Here is a 26817-nt window from a genome sequence, read left to right as displayed (position 1 = left end):
AACATCAGCGTCTTTCTCTCAACCTCCTCAGAATCATCAAAGCCACCGCTCCCAGGGAGACCCAGCTGCAGCCCTCAGTTCTCTGACCCGCACCCAGGTCCCCTCATATGGTGTAATAAAAAAGAATGACAGAGGGGCGCCTGGGTGGCTCAGTCGTTTAAGCATCCGACTCTGATTTCAGCTCGGGTCATGATCTCGCAGTTCGTGGGTTCGAATCCTGCATGGGGCTCTGTGCTGGCAGCGCGGAGCCTGCTTGGATTCTCTCTCTCCACCCCTCCCCCACTCTCCCTCCCAAAATAAATAAACTTAAAAAAAAAAAAAAAAAAAAAGAAGGAAAAGAATGATGGAGACGTAAGACAGAGGCACAGATCTTCAGGTGTGCCAGGCTGCCAGACCCTTGGGACCTGGGTGGGCTTGACCTCTTCTTGAACTTGCTGTTACGGGATCTCGCATGGTAAGCTCCCAGTTCTGGCCGCCTCCCTCATCGCTGTCAGATTTGTCCCTCTGGCACTTGCCACACGGTCCGCCTGTCTATGTGCTGCTGGCCGGGACCCAGGCGGTGGCGGTTCTGGGGATCATGAAGCAGGTGGCTGCAGACACTCACGTCCGAGTGTCTGCCTTGCACTTCTTTGGGGAATACGCCTGGAGCCGGAAGTGCCTGACAGCAGGGTAGGGGGCGTTCAGCTTCACGAGATACGGGTGGGGGGACGGGCCCCCCGCTGCCTTTTTCAGCAGCAGATGGGCTGTTCTCATCCCGTCTGCTGCGCTCACGGTCAGCCCTCCTCGGCGTGGCTCTTCTACAACCCGGCTGTGAACCGGTATCTCCCTGTGGTTTTAACTCACGGTCCCTTGACGGGCAGTGAGGCCGGGCACCCTTTCACGGGCGGAACGGTCACTGGCAACCTCTCTCCGGCACTGCCTGTTCACGTCTTTCTCCTCCCCCAGAGCGGCCTTTGCTGGACAGGTTCACCGCAAACACCTTTTCCAGTCTGTGGCGTGTCTTCTCATTCTCTCGATGGTGTCTTTTGGTGAATGGACCTAACTTTCAATCAAATTCCGACTTACCAATACTTCCTTTTGCACTTGGTGTTTCTCTTGCCCTGTCACACAGGTATTGCGTCTTCTTCTAGAAACGCTGACAATTCAATGTTTTTCTTTCTTTCCTTCTTTTTTTTTTTAAAGTTTATTTATTTTGAGAGAGACAGAGAGATTGAGCAGGGGAGGGGCAGAGAGAGGGGGAGAGAGAGAATCCCAAGCAGGCTCTGCGCTGTCAACACAGAGCCCGATGTGTGGCTCGAACTCAGAACTGCAAGATCATGACCCGAGCCGAACCAAGAGTCAGACGCTTAACCGACTGAGCCGCCCAGGCGCGCCGGACAATTCAACCCTTTTACAGAATTAGAGATGAAGCCAGTTACCCGGAGCAGTGGTCATTCCACCCTACCAGATCCTGTGTGTCTGTGTCCTCGCTGAACTAGAACACGGGCCATGAGGGCAGTGACCTCGCCGTTTTATTTGCTGCTCTATCTCTGGCACCTGGAACGAAGCCTGGTACACAGCAGGAACTCAATGTTAGCCGAATGAAAGAAACAGACTGGGGTGAAAACCTCAGGGCCGAGGAGCAGGGTTCAAACTCGGCTATGACGAAGGTCAGCTAGGAATAAGAGTGTTTCGTCGCCCCAACACGGTCATCTATACACCGCCCTGTTCCAGAAAAGACTGGCAGCAACTACCGGCAACCCCACTGCCCCCCAAAAGGATAGAACCGCGACCTCTCTGCATCAAAGACATCATCCATCCATATCCCTAACAGACTGAAACACCAGAGAGGCTGTGAGAGCTGGTGGCAGGCAGGGCTTGGGCACATGCCCCCCCCGGACTAAGTCGGGGACTTCTCCCACCCTTTCCCATACGCTGCTCAAAATCATGGGTCAGCAAACTTTTTCTGCAACCCACCCACTGGGTATAAATCTTTTAGGTTTTGTGGGCCATGCCGTCTCTGTCACAACTACTCAGTTCCTGCCACTGTTGCACAAAAGTGGCCACAGACAACACGCAGAAAAGTGAGCTTTGGCTGTGTTCCACCACCACTTCTGTTATGAACGATGAAATTTGAATTTCATAGAATTGTATGTCATGGAATAATATTCTTTTTTGAAATTTTCCAAATCATCTAAAAATAGCATTCCTAATTCACAGGTGATACACATACAGCTGGTGGGCCAGACTTCACAAGCAATCAACCAAAGGTGGTACCCAAGGTAGATCCTTCTAGTCCAGTACAGAAGTGGTCCTGATCTGCCAGGAAGTACTCCCTCTCTGTCCCTCAGCCCTGCCTGCCTTCCCAGAGTCAAGTTCAGACCATTTTCCTGTGACATCTTTAAGCCCCGGGACCATGTTCTCTTTGGACCCTCCATCAATTAACCAAGCCTACAAGGTCCTGGATAAGAGGAGCTCAGGTGTTTCAAAACTGATTTAGCTGCAGGGGCATCTGGGTGACTGTTTGAGCGTCCGACTCTTGCTTCTGGCTCAGGCCATGGTCTCCCAGTTCATGAGTTCAAGCCCCACGTTGGGCTCTGCACAGACAGCTCGGGGACTGCTTGGGATTCTCTCTCTCTCTGCCCCTTCCCAGCTCGTGAGTGTTCTTTCTCTCACAATATATACACCTTAAAAAGTTTTTAATTAAAAAAAAAAATCAGAACTGATTTAGCTGTTGACAATTCATGGGTATTCTGAATTGTAGACAATTCAGAAGGTATTCCACAGGGACGCCTGGGTGACTCAGTCGGTTAAACGTCTGACTTTTGGTTTTGGCTCAGGTCGTATCTCATGGTTCTTCAGACTGAGCCCCATATTGGGCTCTGTGTCGAGCCTGCGTGGGATGGAGAAGCCTGCATGGAATTCGATCTCTCTTTCAAAATAAATAAATAAACATTAACCGAAAAAAAGGTATTCCATAAACAAAATTTGAAAGTGGAATGATTTGAACGTATTCATTTACTTGATCAGTCGAGTCGCTTTCTAGGTTCAGTCTGTTGCCACACTACAAAAGTTTATGAAGAGCCTCCACTTGCCGCGTGTACCCCCCCGAAAGGGTAACCTGAGCGTTGGGTCTTAGGGCCGCGTGGCACACAAGTGATTCTGATTCCAGCACCAACGAAAGGAAATGATGTTCAGCAACGAGTCCACTGAGAACAATGGTCTACAGGCCATCGGTCCTGTGCCCTCCACGCTCTCCCAGTAGCCAGAACCGGGGGAAGCTTTATTTCAGGGTGCACGTGCCAAGGCCAAGACTGGCTGTAGGTTATGATGCTGATTAAGTGTCTGATGAACCCACAGTTTCAAATGAGCCAACGACATACCTGGGGGCACATGTCTCTTAATATAGTTTGATGAAACCTGTATCTCATGTTTTTAATTTTTTCTTAACACCTATTCATTTTTAAGAGACAGAGAGAGACAGAGCGCAAGCAGGGGAGGACACAGAATGGGCTCCAGGCTCTGAGCTGTCTGCAAGGAGCTGGATGTGGGGCTCAGACTCATAAACCGCGAGATCGTGACCTGAGCTGAAGTCAGCTGATTAACCGACTGAGCCACCCAGGCTCCCCAAGACCATTTCTTTATTATTTTCCTTGCATAGAGAAGGAGCACATTGCTGAAATGCATGAGCACTTTAGAAGGATCTCACACAGGCCCCACATCAGGCTCCATACTGACAGTGTGGAGCCTGCCTGGGATTCTCCCTCGCTCCCTCTCTCTGCTCTTCCTCAGCTTGCTCTGATAAACTTAAAAAAAAAAAAAAGAAAAAAAAGAAAGAAGGATCTGACACGGGATTCTGAGGGAAGCAGAGGGTGGGACTGGTTCACCCCGATCTACTTATTTCTGGAGTCCAGCGTACCTGTCCTTTTTTGAGCTTATATGTAATTCTAGTTGTTTTTTTTTTTTTTTTAAATATTTTAATGTTTATTTGTGCCGAGAGAGAGTGGTGTGTGCGCACGTGGGGGAGGGGCGGGGAGGGAGAGAGAGGATCCCAAGCAGGCTCCACACTGTCAGAGTGGAGCCTGACGTGGGGCTCAATCCCACAAACTAAGATCATGACCTGAGCCAATACGAAGAGTCAGACGCTTAACCAACTGAGCCACCCAGGCGCCTCTCTACTTTTTTTTTTAAGTTTATTTTCAGAGAGAAAGAGAGACCGATGTATGCGTGCACACATGCGAGCCACATAGGACAGAGACAGAGAGAAAGAGAGAATTCCGAGCAGTCTCCGTGCTCAGCACAGAGCCTGACTTGGGGCTTGATCTCACTGTTGAGAGATCACGGCCGGAGCTGACATCAAGAGTCAGACGTTTAACCGACTGAGCCACCCAGGCGCGCCTGTAATTCTAGTTTTAAGAGCCTTCTAAGACCGCTGCGCCGTTTTCTTTTCTTTGGTGTGCTCCATTTCTGACCACTCACCAGCAGGGAGTGAAGCCTCAGATGGAATCGGCAGGATGACAAATGGGGCAGGTGCAACTGCACGCGGCAGACTCGGCACAACGCGGCAGGGCTGCCTAGGCTGATCCTCCCGTGGCTCAGAGCCCCCACTGGGCCCGCAGCCTGGCCTGGGCCCTGATGATGGGGATCAGTACTTTTCGGAAGACATCTCACCTCAGCGTTTCTCACGACAGGCTCTGGGCTGGGGGCCAGAAAGAAGTGCTGACCCCAAACTTGGACCCATGGGCAGAGGGCTGGCTTCTCCTGGGGCACACCCATTCTGAGCTTGGACTCCAGACAAAGGGCTGTCTGCTACCCTCTCTTCTGCCACAAGGGGACTATCTTGAGGGGCTTGCTGCCACCTGCAGTCACCTCTCCTGGGGGGACGCTTCGGGGGTGACAACCTTCTCTGGGGCTTGTTACACTGCCCGGTTTTCTTGCAAATCAAAGGTACAAACCTTTCAACTCTGAAAGCCATCTTCTCTTTGATTCTAATCAGGGAGGTGCAGGGCTCCTGCGAGGGCACGGGGGACGTGACTGCAGGTTTTGCGCAGTGGCTGCCAGGCCCAGGCTGAGGCTGCTGCTGCCCCGGCTCTGGCCGGGGCCCTTCACCATGGACATGGATTCGGGGCTGGTCTACGGGCGGCATGCCTGGCCCGCGACGTCTCTCTTGGGGTCTCTATAATCCCATTTAGGGGATTCTCCTTCTGTGCTGCGGACTCAGAAATGGAGACATGGACATGGATGAGGAACCCAGATCTCTGTGACCTTCAAGCCCTCTGGCCCGTTTAGGGTTGCTGCCTCTTGGCAGGGTAGAGGGGGAAGGGGGCCCAGAGGGGCTGCTCAGCGGGGTTCAGCCATGGGAGGTTCAGCTGGGGAAGCCTCTAGACATGCACCATCTTTCTGAGCCATCGTGAGTAACTTGCAAGGATCTCCTAAGAACAAAGATGTTCTCTTCTGTGACATCAGTACGGTCAAGTTCAGGAAACCTGGCACGGACACCTCCGCTGCTCGGCATGTGATCTTTACAGCAGCTGTGACTCTGCCCTATCGCTGGTAAAGGTCAAGCTCAAAACCCCCGTGGAGAGCACAGGTTCTATGGAGGGTCCTCTGGAGCCTGCCTGCTTAAATGGCTCCTTCCGGCAGATGCAGTTCTCTAAAACCTCCCCCAAGGCACCAAGTACACATTTCAGAGCACACACCTGCTGACCAGCATTTGGAGACAGTGCCCAGATACCCTGGCTCGCTTCTGCTGATGCCCTCTGAAGGATTAAGGGATGGAGACATCAACTGGCAGCACACGAGCCCCACGACAAGGTCCCAACCTGACCGGGAACCTGTGCCTAGCTCATCTGTTCTTATTTGATCTTATTTTTTGCAAACATTTTCTAATGTTTTTATTATTTCTGAAAGAGACAGTGTGACTGGGGAGGGGGGCAGAGAGAGAGACACAGAATCTGAAGCAGGCTCCAGACTCTGAACTGTCAGCACGGAGCCTGATGAGGGGCTCAAACTCACAAAACCGCAAGATCATGACCTGAGCCGAAGTCGAACGCTCAACAAACTGAGCCACCCAGGTGCCCCTGCATGTTTGGATTTTAGAGCGAAAACCGCTACCTCCAACGTTCTTTTTTTAACGTTTGTTTATTTTTGAGAGAGAGACAGCACAGGTGAGGAGGTAGAGAGAGACGGGATAGAGGAACTGAAGCAGGACCTGTGCTGAGAGCAGTGAGCCTGATGTGGGGCTCGAACTCACAAACCGTGAGATCATGACCTGAGCTGAAGCTGGACGCTCAACAGACTGAGCCACGCGGGTGCCCCTCCAACTTATGTTCTTAATTCTGGTTCCAATTCTGGCTGTTAATTACAGGGTTCCCTGATGCAGTTTGAGATTTCCAAGCACCAAGGAGAAGGGACCCTGTGGGGTCCTGAACATGGGAGCGGCCCATTATAGCTCCCTTGCCTTCCTTGGCTTCCTCTAGACATAGGATGCCCATGCCCTTGGCCTCAGGACTCCTGTGTATGCTGTCTCCTGTCCCCTTTGCCTAGGACACTCTTTTCTTCCTCTTCCCCTGGAAGAGGTGCAGGCCCCTACGTATCTTCAGGCTCTGCTTCTGTGGCACACCTCTTCAGGCCACACTGGACACAGGGGCCTTGGGAGGAACGGGTGTGGCAGCCCTAATGGAAACAGGTGCGAAGGGACCGAAAGTTTCTCGATCAGGAGGTTACCTTTGGTAGATGAGGGCAGAAGCACAAAGGTAATGTCAAATGTGATTGCACTGGTGTTTAAATACACCTGGGGGAGACCTCGAAGTAGGTAATCAAAAGCAACATCTGGAGTGACGCCAACGAACAGAAGGGCGACCCTGCTCACACACAGCAGCAGAGGTGCAGAAGAACCGCTGCTGTCACATGAGTGCGTGGAGACGCGGCCCCGGCTCCCACAGGCGCTGGGGGGGAAACCGCAGCACCAGGGCCTCCTGCCCGCCGAGGCAGACTCGGGACACGGCGAATCCAAAGGCTGACAACGTCCTGTAATTATTCTTTGGTGCCAGGGAGGAACCAAGCTGTTAACGATTCGTTCTGTCCTCAGGCTTCGTGTTTAACTCAAGTACAGAATTTAGCTAATTAAAAAGTTCTGGAAAGTAAAAAAAAATAAAATAAATAAAAAATAATTTTTAATACAAATCTTTCATGGTCCCTTCTGGAAAGGAGTTATGTTGGCAGTCTGAGACAAGAAAGCGTGTGTTAGGCTACTTCCAAATTTATTCCGTTCTTATTCTTTTTGGTGTGGCACAGTAGCTGGTCCCTCAGAACCTTCCAGGTGCCTGACAAGCGTGCCCTAAGAATTTCACCTGGTCCGAAGAGAGGCCTGGTTTTTGCCCTAGGCTCCTGGGAGGTGAACTCTCAGCCCTTGAAATGTCCTGCCTGATGGGCTGCCTTTGTTTACCTGGGGTCCTCGGGCCCAGAGAGTCTAAGAATGTGATTTAGGGTAGTGGCGATGGGTCAGTGTGGTGTCAGCTCAAACCACAGAGGGCCTGGAGCCTGAGGCCAGTCACGTGGGTGGTCAGTCGTGTCTGTGAACAAGTTCCAATAAAAACTCTAGACGTTAAGGGTTCCTTGGCTGGCAGCGCCCTGCGTGTCTTGTCTCTTAATGCCGCCAGGAGAAATCTGCTGTCAGCGACTCTCGGGGGAGAGGGTGGCTGGAAAACCCGCACACAGAACTCTCTGGGACTCTGGCCCCCATGTCAATCTTTGTCCTTTCACTGTAACAAACTGAATCTGTGAGTTTAACAGCTTTCAGAGAGTTCAGGGTCCGCCTAGAGAGTTGGCCAGCCTCAGGGTGGTCCTGGATCCCTGAGCTCCGCGGCTGGTGTCCGGGGTGAGAGTGGTCTCACTTCTCACCCAATTGTCTCAACGCGGGGAAACCATACTGTTGTTTTCCCCAGGGTTTCAAACTCTGTGTTAATGAACGTCAAAAACATCCATCAAACAGGTCAGCCTTTTACCCAAACATCATCTTCGAAAGTATTTGCGATGAAGTAACTTTTTCAGCAGGAAAATGAGACTATTTTCCCGAGTCTCTGAGTGCCCTGCTTGATCTTCTGTGTGACCACAGCAAAGCAGCAGGTCGATGGACGTGCTCCAATCGTGAACCAAAGGTTTCTCAATGTCAGCACGGGGAGGATTCCTTTACCCACCATGTGTACCAGTTCACTTGCAACTCCCCCACGTCTCTTCCCAGTCCTGTGACGCCATCTGCTGCGGGAAGACGCGGGGTTAAATGTGAACCCCGCACCAAGGCCTCCACCGGGGCGCCCTGCCACGCGGGTATCAGGTCGACTGGGAGTGCAGCTCTGGGATTCCAGAGCTGGGGCCTTTCATCAAACTGGATCCCGGAGTCCCCACCAGGATCTCAGCCGCCTGCAAGAGAACAGTCTCAACAAGGGATCACTGAAGCCCTCAGAGCCGGGTTTAGTGTGATGGCTGACTAATCACTCAATCTCGCACGTGCAAGAAAAACTCTTGCAGATGTGGAAAGACAACTGTTGGCAGCAGCCGGGGGAACCACTTCCTCTTTTCTCACATGATACACAACGAAGAATGATGCTCAGAAGGTCACAGGATGACTGAAAAAACGGACACGTTTTTGGCCGCTTCCAAGTATCTTTTTTTTTTTCTTTTAAACCGAGGCGTGACACAATACAGGAAAGCACACCTATCTTGAACGTGTAATGTTTTCACGTCTTGAGGTGACCACTGTTCGATACCCATCACCATGGGTCAGCTTCTGAACTTCCCATAACTGGAAGCATACAGTAGGTACCGGTCGGCATCTGGCTTCTTTCACTCAAACAAAATGACTAGAAGATTCTCCCAGGGAGCGTCAGAATGTCTGTCTGGGGGTTTTGGAATTCTGCTCTTTGATTAGGCCACCACTGAGAGAGTTTTCCTACGGATGGACACCAGGCTGTTTTGTTTGAGGCGGTCACGATCCAGGCTGCTACGCACACGTGCTTGTATGCGTCTTTTGGTGACATGCACGGCTCAACGATCTCTGGGTGAGAAGGTTTACGGCCAAAGCGCCGTCCACCCCGAAGCGGCACGTAGGTACAACTACTCCACGTCCTTGCCGGCTCTTAACGCGGTTCTGGCCATTCCGGTGAGCCTACAGAAAGAAGCGCCTCTGGTTTTCCCGTGTGCTCCCTCGACATTGTGCACTGACCCCGACCACCTTTTCACACGCTGACGGGTCACTGGGATGTCTTCTTCCAGGAGTCCGTCTGCGACTCTTGCCCATTTTAAGATTTCAGCCTGCGGGAGCACCCACTGACTTTGTGAGGGCGTCCTCGGATGAACCAATGTTCTTAGTTTCAGTGAAGCCGAATTTATGAGTCTTCTACGGACAGCAGTGCCTGTGTCCGTTCAGGAAGTCTACGCCTACGTCGAGGCCGGGAAGACGTTCATCCGCGCCTTCCTCGAGAACTGTTTTCCCTTTCACGTTCACGTCTGGTATCCATTTCAAGTTAACATACGGGTAAAGTGTGGGGCAGGGTCAAAGTTCATCTTCTCCATTTGGATATCCAAAAGATCAGCAGGACTTTCTCAGAAGTCCATCCTTGCCCCCTAACCTTCAAGGGTCTTCTTCATTTTGACAATTTTAAGACTCCCTCGCAAGAAGATCATTGGGAAGAAAACACTGGGGTCTGTAATTTTCACTGATTTTCGCACACTCCATGTTTTATCGTGGGGCTGGATCCCACAACCTTGGGATCATGACCCGAGCCGAAATCAAGAGGTGGACACTCAACCAACTGAGCCCAGGTGACCCCTGCATATTCCATATTTTAAATAATTGTGAGTCTTCCATGTTTTTTGTGTGGCATTTGCCTCAAAGGTGAAGCCTGCAAATTAGCTCAGCATTTTCTTCTCAATACTGCAGCTATGTTTTGAGAATGGGTGGCTGAACTTCAATAGGCCTTTCTCAGCCATTTGTTCCTCTTAATAATAAAGAATTCTTTTTTATTCTTATTATTTATTTAAAGTTTATCTTACTTATTTTAAGGGAGAGCGTGTGCGTGCACACCAGCAGGAGAGGGGCAGTGAGAGAGGGAGAGAGAAAATCCCAAGCAGGCTCCACGCTGACAGTGCAAAGCCCAATGCGGAGCTTGAGCGCACGAAATGGGACATCGTGACCTGAGCCAAAATCAAGAGTCGGACGCTTAACTGACGGAGCCACCCAGGAGCCCCTAAAAGACTCTTTTTTGAAAGGCAACTTGTATCTTTTGTTTGGGTATTATAACATCACCACCCCCCAAAATTTCACACTTGGTAAGAGCCTCTCCAAATGATATGCTGACGGCTTACACCCTGACACTTTTCCCTCCTACAGATTACAGCTTATCCTTACTTCGCGTAACGACTAAGTGCCAAGTGTTACTATAAAGTCAAGCTGGACAACCTTCCCGTTACTGGAACAGCCGTACTGGCCGGTATGGACCAGAAAGGGGAGCAGAACCACCTGAGTCCTGAGCAAGGCACAGGCCTCGTACCCGTAGCCACCTCTTGTCAGTCCACACGACCTGCCTCGAGCTGGCAGAATGTGCACCTGTTCCCTTGAAGGGCCTGGGAGGACGTTATTTTGCTATTTATATGGTACTTGCGATCCACAAATGGATCTGCCGCAGTCTTGAATCTGGTGTGTGTGTGTTCCTCGAGTGGAACCCGGTCTGTCTTCTCAACGTGCAGCCCACCCGTGACGGCCCAGACCAAGAGGGCCAGAACGAAAACCAGGCTTGCTGGTCACACAAGTGTGGGGAGACGGTGGAAAGTCTAGAGAAACAAAGCTGCCTGTTCCGTGCTCTCGCCCCGCGGACCTCCTCGCCATCGTCCGGCATCCGTGCGATCGGTGCCCATCACAGCACAGACCCCTGCCTCTCCACCTCGCTCACCCCTGGCCTCTTGAGGCCTCTCCACCGGCTCTTGCCTCTGTTGGAGCACTCATCCCAGACCTCCCTTCCTCAGGGCTGCCCTCAAATGTCACCTTCCCTGAAAAGAGCACCCCGTCTCTACCTCCCCACCACGCTCTCTCTTCCTGTCACCACAGCTGACGCCGTGCGCTTCCCTCTTGCAGACAGTATGTTTCAGGAGGGCAGGGTCCCGGGACAAGGACAGGCAGCCAGTGCTCGTGGAGGGACTGACCCGACGACCGGCTTGGAGGCACCTCCGAGGACCCCCAAGGCCCGCCCGCCATGCTCCCCGACTTACCTGTCCTTGTACTTGATCACGGCATCTACGATCTTCTTCATCTTCTTGGTGAGGTTGGGAGGGTTGGGGGAGAGCTTCTCGGCGGGTGGCCGCCCGCGCTTCTTCTGCTTCTTGCTGTCATCGTCCTTGTCGCGGCTGCGGGTGCTGGTGGTCGGGGTGGAGGAGCCGGCGTCGCCGTCCCGCTTGCGCTTCCGAGAGGATTTCTTCTGCCGGACCTCCTCTTCGATCTCCTCCAGCGTGCCTTCCTCGATGGCCTTCAGGGTCAATAGTGGTAAAATAGGACAGCCAGCACCGAGGTCGACAGGCAAAGGCCGCGGCGCAGACCCGCGGGGCACAGCTGGGCGGGACGCTCACAGGGGCTCTCGACGGGCCCCGGGGGACCAGGGCAGGCCTGTGTGCCTCCGTGTGCCCTGGCGCCCGCCTGTCCTTAACAAACAGACAGTCGCATTTCTTTAGCAATTAGAGGCATATCCTCACTGAATGGAGACTGAAGACTTGAACCCTGGAATCCCTCCACCCACAGTGGCACTAGACCCTCTGCATTTTTCTCAAAATCTGGCAAAACATACAGAACAGAAAACTGACCGCTGTAACTATTTTTAAGCGTGCGGTTCACTGGCATCAGGTACATTCATGCTGCGCGCAGCCAGCGTTGCCAGCCGCCTTCAGGATGCTCCCGGCTCTTCCCACGAACACGTGCGGGACTGGGGACAGAGCTACGGTCACATCCACATACCACAACAGGACTCATGTTTTTCCTTACTAGATCCTGGGTGTATTTCCTGCCGTTTTTCTGCAACGTAATTTTCAATGTCTGCTTATTCCATTGTACGACACACCCTCGTTTAAACATCCCCTGTTCTTGGGCGTTTAGGGGGTTTCTGTTTGGGGGAGGGGTGCCAGTGTAACCAATGCCACGACTGACAGCTGTGTGGCTTGTACATGGATTCGTGGAAGTGCTGAGCAGAAGAGGCTGTATCTGAACGATATTAATTTTCAAACAATACCAACTTCATACTTCTCAAAGGTAATAACCAACTTGCACATTTTATCCCCGCAAGTAAAGAACTAAGAAGCCACGTTTCCAGGGGAGCCCGGAATCAGGAAAGGGAGTGGGGGCGGGACTCACAGGGATGTGCTGGTCGTCCCCTCACACGTGTCAGCTGTGACCGTGAGCAGGACACAGGACCATGAGCTGAGGACACAGCGGGGAAAAAACCCCTCACAGAGGAGAGAGCATAAGCAGACAAATATCTTGCAAGCGTGGCACAAAGCGTGTCGATTGCCAAGAAGGAGGGTGAGTGGTGCTCTGATGGTGGGGCAGACGTGCCCAGGTCGGGGGTCAAGGGCGCGCCTCAGAGGAGGTAGCACCAGGCTGAGATCTGAAGGGAGGGGGTGGGAAAGGCATCCAGGCCAAAGGAACAGCTGGAAGAGTGCGTGGCAGGCAGGAGCCACTGCAAGGTTGGCACGGGGGAGGGCATGTCCTGGGAGCCCAGGGTGGGTGCGGAGGGTGGAACAGTGTTCCCCGAAGTTCATGTCCGTGTCCAACTTCAGAACGTGATCTTATGTTGAAATAGGATGTTTAAAGATGTAATTACTTAAAGAGCAGAATGAAATCATCCTGTGTCAGGGTGGGCCCACAACTCCAATGAGAATGTCCCCGAGAGAGACAGGAAAGGACACAAAGACACACGGGGGAGAGGCCACGGAAGATGGCAGACTCGAACGATGGGGCCACAGGCCAAGGAGCCACAGCAAGCTGGAGGAGGCAAGGAAGGGGCCTCCCCTAGAACCTTCAGAGGAAAAAGGGTCTTACTGACACCTTGACTTCAGTCTCTAAGCCTCCAGAACCGTCAGAGAATACACTGCTGTAGTTTTAAGTGACCCAGTTTGTGGTCACTGTCGCAGCCACCCTAGGGACACAAGACTAGGGTCTCTGGTCCTGAGGCCCGGACACGCAGGTCAGAAGGGCACATGCCAGCAACATTCTCAAGAGTTTTGGTACATGTGGCACCAGAGCGGCTGCCAGAAAAGTGAGGCCAGTTAAAGGGCCAGCACTAAGAAAAGAGAGTACTTGTTTTGGGCAAATGTGTTTTGCTTTTTGTTTTATTAATGCCAATTCTTAACGGGTATGACATACAAAAAGGCACACGCTTTGTAGGGAAAGCATCACCTTCTCGACAAATGGGGCTGGAACAATTGGCCGTCCACTTGTAAAAGAATGGAGTCGGATCCCTACCTCACACCCTAAACAAGAACTGCTCGGAAAGGGCCATGGGCCCACGTGTAAAAGCTGAAATTCTAAAACCCCTTGAAATAAAACACAGGGGTGAATCTTTGTGCTCCTGCATTTCTCAGTGGACTCTTAGACACCATACCGCAGCACAAGCAGGAGAAAAATAGATACGCTGGACGTCGTCAGAATTAAAAACATTTGTGCTTCAAAGGACGCCATCGAGAAAGTGAAACAATAAACCGCAGAATAGGAAAAAATACCTGCAAACCATACATCTGATGAAATGACTTTTGAAGAAGATCCGCAAATGGCCCACAAGCACATCAGGAGATGTCCTACCCCACTGGGCACCAAGAAAATGCAAATAAAGACCACAACGAAGTTACCACTTCAGAACCACCAGAATGACTGCAATCAAAAGGGCAGGTGACAAATATAGGTAGGGTTATGCAGAAACTGGATCTGTCACATGCTGCCGGTGGGAAAGCAAAATGGCTCAGCCGCTTTGGAAAACAGTCTGACAGCTCCTCAAAAGACTAAACACAAAATTACCATCTGACTCAGCGATTCTATTTCTAGATATCTATGTGAGAGAAATCACAACGTGTTTCCTCACAAAGTCTTGTCCACCAACGTTCACAGCAGCGTTGTTCACGATAGCCAAGGGGTGGAAACAGGCCAAGTGTCTGCACGAACAGAGACATCACCACCGTGTGGCCTATCTGTCCAACAGAATGCTGCTCGGCCTTGGAAAGGAATGATACTTGCTACCGCATGGATAAACCTTGGAAAGAGTCTGCGTGCTGGAAGAAGCCAGACGCCAAAGGATAGCACGTTGCTCCATTTATACGAAACGTCCAGAGCAACAGCTAGTGGGAATAAAGGGACAGAAGGGTAGCTGAAGAGGATGGGGCTTCTTTCTGAGGTGACAAGAATGTTCTTAAGCTGACCTGTGGTGACCACTGCACAACTTGGAATATACTAAAACTGCTGACTTGTACAGCTTAAGTGAGCTTAGTGGTATATGAATTCTATTTTCAAAAAAACAAAAAAAGGGGCACCTGGGTGGCTCAGTCGGTTAAGTGTCTGACTTCGACTCAGGTCGTGATCTCACAGTCCATGAGTTCGAGCCCTATGTCAGGCTCTGTGTTAACAGCTCAGAGCCTGGAGCCTGCTTCGGATTCTGTCTTCCTCTCTCTCTCTCTGCCCCTCCCCCACTCATGCTCTGTCTCTGTCTCTCTCTCTCTTTCAAAAACAAACATTAAAAAAAAAAAGAAGTGAATCGATAGGGGCACCTGGGTGGCTCAGTCGGTTAAGCATCTGATTTTGGCTCAGGTCATGATCTCAGTTTGTAGTTTGAGCCCCACATCGGGCTCTGTGCTGGCAGCTCAAAGCCTGGAGCCTGCTTGGGATTCTGGGTCTCCCTCTTTCTGCCCCTCCCCCACTCACACCCTGTCTCTGTCTCTCAAGAATAAAGAAACGTTAAAAAAAAATGATACTAGCCCACGGGCAACTGTTTTTTAAAGGGCACCCGTGTCTCAACCGTGGGAGTGTACGACCATGGGAGTCGTACAGGTCTGTGTTTGGGCCTATGCTCCATCAACTGGGGTTCTCTTCTCATCCCTGGAGCTCGGGGCTGAAGGGTGAGGAGCAGGACAAGCCACCTGCCCCACCCGAGGGTCGCCTGGTTCCCCAGCATGTTTCAGTGGTCCCCTCTTGAGCACAGCTCAGCGGGCAAGCTCACTAGTCTGGGTGGTTCTGAGCTTCTTGGATGGGGCCAGGGCTGCTGGACGTCATGCACTGAGGAACCACTGGGGCCCATAGTTAACCAGGAGGAACCCCAGGGAGTGCAACTGGAGACTTGGCAAGGCAGTATCATTTATCCCGGGGTGTGCCAATCAACAAGGCAACCTGAACGCCCCCCACCTGCTTTCCTGGAAAGTGTTGCTTCATGGGCATTTTTGTCAAACTCCATGGCCAGATTCCCGGCCATCACTTCTGCACTCAGAGCCCCGAGCCTGGGGAAAGGCCTGACCTGTCACCACAACTCCGTTGCCACCTGTGCTGGCACAGTGGGCCGACCAGACCCCTGAGGCCCCGACTCAGCCGCCTACACCTGCTGCTGCCAGGGACCCAGGCGCGTCTGCTGAAAACCATGACCGTGTCACTTGTGAGCAGCTGTGATGCTGAGCCTGGGTAGGGACCTGCTTCCTCCCCCCACCACAGCCGGGTGAGGAGTCCAGCTCTGGGAGGCAAAGTGCCCAGAGTGAGGTTGTCTGATCCCGGCTGGCACTCCCTACCGTGTGGCAGGGCATTTCGATCACTAACTCGTCGCTGCCTTTCCCACTGATGGGGGAGTGACCCCTGAAGACCACGCAGAGCCGAGGCCAGTTACGCCTAAGTGGTGAGTCCCGAGCTGCCTCGGGGCCACGTGGGCGCTCTCTCCTGTGCGGGTCTGGAGGAACCGAACGAGCTGACCCCACACCAGAGGCATCACTGTCACTAATGAAAACCAAGAGGGGCCGGAAGGGAGCCCACTCGGGTTCTGGATGAGGCCCACGGTACAGCAGCTAGCCTCTGCTCCCCCGACCCCGTCCCCAACTGGCCCTCTCCAGCATGTACCTTGAGCCACTGCTTCTCGGTCAGGGAGTCGCTGTAGTCCACCTCCTTGCGGTGGCGGGAGCCTCGGCCAAACATTTTCTCCTCTTCCTCCTCGCAGGTCAGACGCTCTACCTCGGCATCGTCCTTGATGATCCACGAGGGGAGCTCATCCTCCTCCATCAGGCGCGGCTTCCGCTTGGGGTTTCGGGCCTCCTCACGCCTGCGGTCCAGGTCCATGCGCTGGGGGACGCGGGGCAAGGGGGCAGAGGGAGAGAGGCGTGAGCATGAGGAGAGCTGCGCGCATACAAAGGGCACGTGGCAAGGGGAGGCCTCTCTGCCTGACACAGATGCTACAAGGCAGCTCAACAGAGGCTCTGGAGTTTGCAACGGCCAGGCCGCCCCGGTGCTGACAGTAGACCCTTGCTAGGAGCTCCGGCTTGAGGCAGAAAATTCCAGAACAGACGGCAGAAGAGAGGCTGAGGGCCCACACTCTGATTCCATGCTGACCAGTGCTCTCTACCCAGGGCTCAGGAGCACCTGTGACTGACCACTGGCCTGGGACAGTGTCAACTCCCTCTGAAAGGGAGCCTCAAGGGCAAAGGACTCAGGAGAACACGCATTCTGCAGTACTGAGGATCCAAAGGGGACCCTGTGTGTGTGTGTGTGTGTGTGTGTGTGTGTGTGTGTGCATGTGTGCGCGCGCACCACCACTGCTGCAACACTCCTTGGAAGCCACAGAAGAAAAATGGGTCATTTAGGAGGCAGTGTGCGGCCACCTCGTGAAACGCCCCTGGCTCCGTTACCCGCAGGACACCACCGTCACCGAGACGTTTTGCTCGATCTCGTGTTGACAGGGTGGGGCGCGTGAAGCCGCAGGGCACCCTGTGAGCCCGTGAGGCGGGAACAGTGCCTCTGCCTCTGCGCGGTGCTTACCATGAACAGGTCAAACTCCTCCTCGTGCCGGGCAATCATCTGGTTCACCGTCTCGTCGTCGGGCACCTCGTCTTCTTCCTAGAAGGTGGCACACATTTAGTTCGGGTGCGGAGAGGCCGGTTTGGGCGGCGGCAGGCCACGGGCAACGAGCTGGCGGTCCCGGTCCGGCTGCGGTGGATGGGGACCCACGCGGCAGCGAGAGGCACACACGCACACGCACACGCACGCTCCGTGGGGTCAGGGCCCTTGCTGGCCGTCTCAGCCGGGAAGCCGAGGACCGGATGGGCGTGGAGACTGAACTACCCCTCTCACCTTTAGAGGTGGCTCCTCCAGGTCGGGGTTGACGCCCGCTGGCGGAGGGGCAGTGTGGGCGAAGCTGGCACTGCCGCTGCCCGTGCTGCAGTGTCTGCTCTGTGGATAAATAGAGGACTTCAGGCTCCAGGGCTGTCAATCCGGCGCCTTTCACCAGTAGTTTAGAAAAAAAAACCACTTCAAAGAAAAAGCAAGTACTCATCCTCTTTCCTTTCAGCCCACACTCCCTTTACTCCAAAGGGATGCAAAAAAAAAAAAAGAGTGCAAAAAAGGTAAAAAAACAAAAATGAAAGCCGCTCATGCGTCCACCACTCACGCCGGGGAGGGGGTCGGGGCCGGCGCTGCCCTCACCTCGTCCTGCTCCTCGTGCTCCAGGATGGCCTGCAGGAAGGCGCGCCTCTCATGGCTGGAGGACTTCTGGTCAAACATGCCGGCCTGGATCACCTTCTGGTCGACATTGAGCTTGTATTTGGCTGCGGCCAGAATCTTCTCTTCCACGCTGTTGACCGTGCAGAGACGGAGCACTCGCACCTCGTTCTGCTGCCCGATGCGGTGGGCGCGGTCCTGGGCTTGCAGGTCCTAGAGGATGAGACGCGGGTCAGTCCCGATCCAGCTATACGCCGTTTTAAGAGGAAGTCACCCTCGCGGAGCCACCGGGAAAGGCTTTCCGGTTCTCATGTGCCTGCCTTCTCCTGCCTGCCTGCCCCAACCAGCAGCTTCTCGAGCTGGGAGCCCAGGAACGCAACGTGAAGACTGGGCCGGGATGACGTCACCCCGGGATCGCCCCTACCCACCTTACTGGGACTCTACGGGTCTTCAGGTGGAAGGCGCCAATTGGAGGACAAGTCCTGGATGGTCATGTTCCCAAGCAGCTCATGTCACAGCTGACACAGGACCCCTCACCTACCCCGGGAGGGCCCCGTGCATGGTGTGGCCGTATGCATTAACGACACCATGCACAGGACATGACCGAAGCAGGACAGCATCTTGGCAGTGCCTGGTTTGGCTGCGGGCCCTGCTACTTCCCTTATGGGCAGCCCAGGCCGAGGCCCCACCTCTATGAGCCTCAGGACTCACTCTGCTGACACAGGCCCTTCTCCTGGCTGTCGTGTGGGGAGAGGAGCTAAATGGCACTGGGCGCTCAGCCCAGAGCGTGACGCACAGTGAAGCTGTGATCAAGTGGTAGCCGTGGCTGCCAACACTTCTGTATCATCACCCCCAGCCCCAAATCAGGAGGGTTCCCGTGAAGTCCTGCATCTGGGCCAGAGGGATGTGGGCCTACGGTCAAGAATCATACCCCATGGGGTTGACGGAGGCCACGCCTGGCCCGGGGGTGGGGGGTGGGGCAGACAGGAATGCCCCTGGCTCGGCCAGTATGCTTCCCCGCAGGGTAAGCACTGGATCATGTGCCCTAGGCCCTGTAGGAAGTTTAGTGGCTTCTGATGCCCCTAGTGTGGCAGAGGACAGGGCTCCAGGGGGACCTCTGTCCACTATCTGCCTGCTGATGGGGGCAGCACACGCCCCAACCACCTCTCAGGAAATTGGCTGGTCGCTGAGGTCTTGGTGAGAAGTACGCCCCAGGCTGATGGTAGAAAGGGTCGCTAGTAACCAACCAGAGCATCGGCCCATCAGATGGGCTAGAATTCCCACACTGCTGACTAGTGCCCCTAGGCTGTGGGGAAGGACACGCTCGTACCCTGTGGGGGGAGGGGGGGACCGGAGAAACCTAGGGCAGCCTTCTGGAGGCCACTGTGGCACAAGTGAATAGAAGATAAAGAGATCATGGCCACGGGCCAAGCAATCCCACCACTGAGGGTGGACTGGCCAGTGAGTCCTCATACAAATACTCCAGAAGAGGGACAACAGGGCTCCCTAAGTGGTCACGCTGAGAAACACCCAGACACCTGCCAAGTGCGGTCTGAGTAAAGTCTCAGGGCCACCATATGGCCGGACACCTGGCAGCTGAGCACGGCTGTGTGGCCTCCCAGTGTGCTCGCACCGAGAGGAGAACACACCAGCTGCTAAAGCACGTGCTAGAACATGCTGTGTTTTGTGTCAAAAGCCGAACGTGCCTGTGTGCATACGGGTACATGTTGGCATATGCTGAGACTGGTGGGAGGAGGAAAAAAGGACTGTTATTTCACGTTATTGATATCTGCATTAAAAAATGATCACTTTTATAATGAAACATTGGGAAAAATTAAAAACTGCTGTTATCTGTAACACCCTGTTTCTCTGTAGCTGGTGTCGTGGAGCCCCGTAGAGGGCATATGGATAAGAAAGAAGAGGGGCGCCTGGGCGGCTCAGTCAGTTAAGCATCCAGCTTCAGCTCAGGAGGTGATCTCACAGTTTGCGGGTTTGAGCCCCGCGTCAGGCTCTGTGCTGACAGCTCGGAGCCTGGAGCCTGTTTTGGATTGTGTGTGTGTGTGTGTGTGTGTGTGTGTGTGTGTGTGTGTGTGTGTCTCTCTCTCTGCTCCTCCCCCATTCATGTTCTGTCTCTCAAAAATAAATACACGTTAAAAAAAATTAAAAAAAAAGAAAGAAAAGCAGCAGCATACACATAGGCCCCAAATGTTTTTAAGAGCACAACTGTGTGAGACTTCACACAGAACGCAGCCTGGAAGGCTTGCATCACTAAAAAAGCAGCAATTACCGACAGCTGATAAGACTGGGTTTATTTTCTGCTTTCTTTACGTATTTCCAAAAATTCAGGATTTTTTTTTTTAACTGCAACGGAGTACGTTTTTTCCAAAATCAAAGAAATTTCTATGTTTTGAGAAACAGAGAAAAATACCCTCTGAGTTTCTGTAAAAAAGCCTCAGGAGCTGTGGGGGCCGCCACCACTCGCGGCAAGCAGGGTCTCCGTGCAGCCTCGAGTCCCCTCCCTGCCGGGGCGCTAGCCCACTCGTACCTGGTGAGGGTTCCAGTCACTGTCGAAAATGATCACAGTGTCAGCTGACTGGAGGTTCAGCCCGAGCCCCCCGGCCCGCGTGCTGAGCAGGAAGATGAAGTACTCGGAGCCCGGCTCGTTGAAGGTTTTCAGCAGCATGCCCCGGTCCTCTGCTTTCGTCGTTCCTGCAGGGCACGGGGAGAATGGGGTCAGCAGGGCGACCGCGCGGGGAAGGGAGGTGATGGAGAGGAGACAGGGGAGACACCTGCTTTGGAGCGCAGGGATAGTGCCTGCGCACGTCCCCCAGAGGCCTCCTGGGTCAGCGCCGTAATTGCTCAACACATAGGCATCAGTGCGATTAGCGAGAGGTTCGGGAAAGTGAGCACCAATGGGTTGCTGTGTCACCTGGGAGTAAAATGAGCCCAGTATGAGCACTGAACCAGGTGGGTGCTGAAGCACAGAGCCTGGAACGGGTGACCGGCCAGAGGGCTGGCGCCCGCCTCGATCTCACTACAAGGGGCTTCTCTGTTCACAAGGAGAACCTGCTACAGGCAAGCACACAGGTGCCTCATAACAGGGCTTCTTCCCTCCAGGCGGGAATGGCTTTCCCTCTTCACGGAGCCCTAGGGACTCAGGTGTGACCAGCCAAGACACGATCCTCAGCACCATGAATAGCACAGGGGCACCGAAATTGCTTGGCCTGCTGCCAGCTCAGAGCCAAGGGGCCCGTGGCAAAATCAGGAGTCATTTTCGGTGATGAAATGAATATTCAGTGCTTCTAGCTGCTTACCTACACATCACGACACATAGCACGGAGGCCCGATGCCCACAGGAGCCTGGGCTCCAGACGTGCCCCCAGCTGCCCTTTTCCGGGGGAACAGGCAAGGCCTGGAGCAGGGACGGGGCAGGCCCCACGGCAGAAGGGCCCCCCCGGCACCTTCACTCTCACCGCTGACGGTGGAAGACTCCATCTCACAACGTGTTGCTGAGCCCCCACCTCTTATCTGTTCTTTGCCAGAGCTTCTGTCCGTGACCACGTGGGTACTGTGCAGTTGTGGCCGACAGACAAAAGTCCCCTCCTCACCACGGGGAAGGAAAGAAACGGAGCAAATGAACAGATGCCGTGGCGGGTGGGAATATGCTCTCTACCTACAGCCCCTCCTCTGAGGGTTGACTTAGCAACACAGACAGGGACCAGGGTTCACAAAGGCCTGGCCCGTGAAGGACGGGTGAGGCGGCTGGAGAGGCCGGGCTGTCCTGTTGTCAGGGGCACAGGGAGACATGCTGTCATTTGTGTTTGTAAAGGTGGCCCTGGACGGAACTCCCAAGACCAGACTGAAGGAAGGCATGACAGGTGTGAAAGGCAGGCTGTGCGTGGGGGCGGGGAGGGCAGAGACCGACGGGCGACCGGCCAGCGACCACAGGTCTGTGGTGTGTGAAACCACAGTTCCACCAGCTGCACGGCAACAGACAAAATGAAGGCCCAGAAGTTTGGGGCATCCTGTCAGGCAGACGCACCTGGCAATGAGCTTCAATACAAGCTCCGAGAAGCTGTGGGAGAGAAGCAACCTGCCTGTGTTCCACCCAGCGGCTCCCCAAGCTCACTTTTCTCAGGAGTCCGAGTGCTCCCGCCGTCGCACAGAGACCGGGGCCTTCCTGGCCACCTGACAAGCGTCAGACCACACGTCCAGCATGCTGTCACCATCTCACTGAGCACCCAACCCCGCTCTGGAGCTCCCGTGGGCTGGGATAAAGGCCATGAGAGCACAAGGGTCTCAGACAAGCACTATTCCCAGAAGAACTTGCTGTCATCCTGCATCCCCAGCTTCCCGCTCTCCCTCGCCTGCTACTCTCAGTGCACGTGGCTCCGGCGTGGGCTCCAGGCCTGACCGGTGACAGCTCTACAACCACGTGGCACTGGAGAGAGGGGCATGTGGCTCACAACAACCTAATGAGAGCCAGCCCCTGGACCTCTGAGGGAAAAGATGGGCTGCACCCTTTGTTGGGGACCATTGAGGACTTTGCTGAAAGAGCATCAGGGGAGCCTGGACAGGATGCCTGAGCAGGAAGCCAAGATGGAGGACAGTGGAGCCAAGAGCCTGAGAAAAGCTCATCAGTATCTTCTAGACACGTGGGTCCAGCCGTGCCCGAAGCAAGCATAACCCCCGAATACTTCTTCCTCATGCCCACGGGATACGGATTTCTGCTGCTTCTAACCAAAACACGGCTGTTGCGTAAAACCCTGTGAACACCGGACCCAGATGTGTAGTGCGCAGAGCAGGAGCCTCGTGTTCGGGAGAACGGGGTGTCAGACCCAGGCTGGCCAACCTCCTCGGCCAACCAGTCCCACAGGCCTGCACCACTGAACGTGGTAGGCTCACTCCTGATGCTAGACCCAAGCTCCAGGCCCTGCTCTGCCTTGTAAGGGACGGGGTACAAGCCAGAAGCTTTGGCAGCTGCAGATAATGAGTCCCCTCAAAAAGCGTCTCTCTCGGTCACACTTACCGTCGAGCCTGAGGTATTTAAAGCCGCGATATGCAAAATAATCTTCCATGATCGTCATGAGGGAGGTCATCTGACAGAACAGCAGCACTTTGTGGTTGGTGGCACGGAGTTTGGGAAGAATCCTATCAAGAAGCTCAAACTTCCCCGAGGCGCGGTACAGGTCCAGCCTGGGGAGCGGAGGGAGCGGGGAAAGAACGCACATAATGTTAACAGCAGTGCTTTGCGGACAGGAGACGGCTCCCATCTTCAGGCTGACCTGAGCGCCTAGGCAGGCTGGTCATCACGATCATGGGCACAGAAGTGGCTTCCTAGGCAGACCCACTCACCCCTGTGGAGTTTCCACAAAGCCATTTCAACCCAACTAAAATATGCTCAGGCCAGACTTGATCAAGGGTGAGCACATGACTGTCGTCCAACTCAGACACTTTTAAGAATGAGAAGAGACGCGATCAGCAATCGTGCTGGGACAGCAGGAAGCCAGGCCTCCTCCCCATTCCTTGAGAGAACCTCCAAGAGCAAAGGCTCACACTGGAGAGTGCCCACACCGCACCCCATGCAGGGTTCAGGGCCAATGCCGCTTTTCTCATTCACTCCAGCCAACAACCCCTGGTCTACAGCTGTGCAGACTGAGGCCAGGGGGACAGCGAGACATGGCTGAGGATATGCCAGGGCCAGGACCTGAAGTCAACTCTGTGACACCCCAATTATGCAATTTGGTACAAAAGACACATAGCTAAAGAACGTTTTCATCTTTTATTTTGATGCCTTTGTTCTTCACAGCAGTTTACTAGCCCAGAGAAATGACGGTGGCTTTAGCTCCACAGCAAAGCTATTTGCAACGTTGAGATCCAGACGTAGAACCCACAGCCACACCTGGGCTTAACGAAGCCTGGGTTGGACTTCATGAACAACGCTGGAGAAAACACTCCCGTGACAAGGTGGATCAAATACCATTTCTCTTAGCAGACGGAGCGTAGGCTCAGAGTGGTTAATAAGGCTGTCAAGGGTCCCAGAGCCCGGATGTGGCACGGTGGGCCCGGGAAGCCAGCTCTACCTCATACGATTAATGGTGACCTACTCTCAAGGTATGGAGGATTTTCAGCCCCTTCTTTGGGCTTGTCTACATTTCCTAAATTTACTGCCACGAACACGGTGCCTCTGAAATTGGACAAAGGTCACAGGAGCGATAAAGCCAACCAAAGAAGTGCAAAAGACCCGCATGTGGACCGTGTGCCCACCCCCTTCACTGGGAAGCTTCTCACCCTTGCACGATGCCACCGGTAAACCCCAAGTGCTCGGAGAAGGACTCCTGCAACAGAATGAGAGATAGGTCAGGGCAGGGCAGGAAGAGGCCCCACACCTCCGAGCCCTCACACTGGTGCACAGAGGTCACCCACAGTGGCTCTGAGGCTACACCCAGACGCTGTACACTGCTTTTGCATCCCACCAACATCCCTTTCCTCAGGCTCCTCCAAAGAAAAGTAAGTCACAGGACAGCACCGTTAACCACCAAAATGTACGCCTGAGACCATTCTTGGAGCAGAGAAATGGAATCCCAGGGGCATCAGGGGGTTTGCAAAGATCCTGAGACCTTATGCCAGTGAGTACAGACACACGTGTGCAATTCAGAAGAATCCAGACTCTCAAAGGGTACCGTGGCCCCAAAAAGTTCTGACCCAGAGACTTCACGAAAAGGGAGGCTGCTCTCAACGTTCCAAACAGGAATGGCCCCTCCCACATCACTGAGCGGCAAAAGCTAGTATGCCAACCAGCAGAGGCAGAGGGACCCTACCAGGATTATTTGGGAAAGTAACCACAAAGATGAGTCTCTGAATGCTTTCTGCAGCTATCTGGGGTTAGGCTTTCTGGAGCTTTCATTTCTATCACGTTTTCCTACGTTGTTTGGATTGTTTACAATAAGCACTTACACACAGAAAATCAACAGCAAGGTAAGTACAGGCATTACCTACTCAAAGTATTATAAAGTATCTTTTAAAAAGCTTCAGGGAGGGGCACCTGGGTGGCTCAGTCGGTTCAGTGTCTGACTTCCAGTCAGGTCATGACCTCACGGTTCGTGATTTGAGCCCCAAGTCGGGCTCTGTGCCAACAACTCAGAGCCTGGAGCCTGCTTTGGATTCTGTGTCTCCCTCTCTCTGCTCCTCCCCAACTCACACACTCTCAGTCTCTCTTTCAACAATAAATAAACATTAAGGCTAACTCTGTGTGCGGAGGGGCTCAGCCCAGACAGATGCGGCTTGGAGGACGGAAGGCCTGCCATCCCCGGAGAAGGGCCTCACCTCGATGTGCTGGAACATGTACGGGTGGTTGCAGATCTTCCTGAGCTGCATGATGGTGTTCATCAGGGTCTTGGTGCCACCTTTGCCCTGGGAAGGCAGAAGAGAAGCTCCCATGTTGGGCCTTGTCCCTGGAGCAGATTGCGGGGACGGAGGTGGGGTGGGGTGGGTGGGAGAAGGACTCCAGAAGGGGGCACTTTAGGGGAGGTATGGCTTGTGGCGGAGCAGTCGGGAGGGAGCAGGGGGCTAGCTCCCGGGGAGGCACAGAGGGCCCAGAGCCAGCGCCAGGGGAAGAGATTGCCTGAAACACTGGAGAGGCTGGGAGGACGGAAGGGAAGGAAGACTGGCAAAGAGCTGAGGCTGAATGACAAACATTTTTCTTGGTTGGGGGACTCGAGGGGAATCTCTAAGGGGCTGCAGCCAGATGGGCCCTGACGACCTGGGAAGACCCGTGCTACAGAGAGAAGGATGCAGGGCTTGGGTATCTGCTGCAACTGCTCAGGTGAGAAAGGGCCCAAAGAAAACATGGAAAGGAAGAAATGGGGAGGTAGGCCAATGGGGAGGCATCGGGAGCAGAATCAAGGGACCCAGGAGGGAATTTCTGTCCTTATGAGGGGAGCTGGGGCGGGTGGGGTCCCAGAAGGTAGCAGCTCGCCCAGACCCCATCCACTTCAAACTTCACAGCACCCCAAATGCTTTTACTGCCAAGGTGAAGGGGCTCAGTGGCCATGGCTGTTAAGCCAGTTCTTTCCCAGCTGGAAAGGGGAGGCTCACTGGAACAGTCTAACTAGCACGGGGCTCCACCCTGTTGACAGATGTATCTGCGGCAGGCCAGCATTTCATAAGCAGAGGACATCAGATAGTGACACACTGGGAGGGTCTTGGGGGAATCCCCGGAAATGGGCCATTGGGCCTTACTGAGCATGCCTGTTCCCACCAGGTATGATTTAAACTGCAGCTATCTGACGCCCTTCAGATCACCACCAGACAAGGTCTTGATCTCAGTGGTAAACTCCAAGGAGACAGAAGGCTCAGGTGGTGACAATGTGCTCAAGCCCCAAACACCTGGCCTGGCCCCAACCCACCTGCCTTGGGCTTCCAGGTGGGGAAGGGGAGGGGCCCATGGCTAACCTTCTTGTCCTTCTCGGAGCCATCGGTGAGCAGCACCCCTTTGGCCTGCATGTGCCGGTAGAGCACACGCTGGAGCGCAGACATGTCACACTTGATGACGTATTCCACCTGCAGGGGACACACGTCACCAGTCAGAGCTCAGAACCTCTGAGCCTAACGCCCAGCCTGAGCCCATCACTGGCCTCTGAACCTCTCAGAGACAACCTGGCCCCAGGATACGTGCTCAAATGAGGGCATAAGTGGATGACGGTGAGGAGTCCCCACAGCTGGGGAACAAGGAGAGACAGGCTGTGGTAGGTACAGCGGGACAGAGAAACACAGGACGTGCTGACCCAGAAGGGGCAACTTGACTACTTTCCCAAAGCTTCTCTCCAGTCCACCAGAAAACCAAGGGCAAGTAATGCATGTCCCACCGGGGGGGAGGAGAGGGTGTCTAGGGGGACAGCTGGGGGACTGGGACCCTGAGCAAGAAGCCAGAGCCATCCTGCGGGGTGAGCGGGTTCATGAGCAGCCCACAGCCTCCAAGCACCGCAGGATGTGATGGGACAGGACCTGCCCAGGCGTCTGATCCACAGATGCCAGGCGGCCTCCCCGCTCTGATCCACACCCGCCTCCACTCTGCAGACCCAGCATGTGTGAGTGAGTGGCTGTCCTCACGCCCCATGGACACT

At 54.1% G+C, this 26817-nt stretch overlaps 1 protein-coding gene across 5 annotated transcripts in view; it reads right to left on the bottom strand.

Annotated features, from left to right (window-relative positions):
• Positions 1–26817, bottom strand: part of SMARCA4 (SWI/SNF related, matrix associated, actin dependent regulator of chromatin, subfamily a, member 4) — an 89626-nt gene that overhangs the window by 7116 nt on the left and 55693 nt on the right. For 3 of the 5 annotated variants that reach the window (XM_053898490.1, XM_019427693.2, XM_053898491.1), the window contains exons 21-30: positions 26147–26254; positions 25019–25105; positions 23984–24030; positions 22722–22888; positions 20238–20401; positions 17678–17905; positions 17327–17425; positions 17015–17092; positions 16103–16321; positions 11245–11498 (exon numbers count right to left, since the gene is read on the bottom strand). In XM_053898490.1, the coding sequence (XP_053754465.1) occupies positions 11245–11498; positions 16103–16321; positions 17015–17092; positions 17327–17425; positions 17678–17905; positions 20238–20401; positions 22722–22888; positions 23984–24030; positions 25019–25105; positions 26147–26254 (1451 nt within the window). The remainder of the gene's footprint in view (positions 1–11244; positions 11499–16102; positions 16322–17014; positions 17093–17326; positions 17426–17677; positions 17906–20237; positions 20402–22721; positions 22889–23983; positions 24031–25018; positions 25106–26146; positions 26255–26817) is intronic. The other 2 variants (XM_019427695.2, XM_019427696.2) reach the window with 1 other exon arrangement.

This window comes from Panthera pardus, unplaced genomic scaffold (genome assembly GCF_024362965.1).
Source record: "Panthera pardus isolate Hobbes unplaced genomic scaffold, ASM2436296v1 HiC_scaffold_8, whole genome shotgun sequence".
NCBI lineage: Eukaryota > Metazoa > Chordata > Mammalia > Carnivora > Felidae > Panthera > Panthera pardus.
The sequence above is the reverse complement of the archived record's forward strand: the minus strand, read 5'-3'. Positions and strand labels throughout refer to the sequence as shown.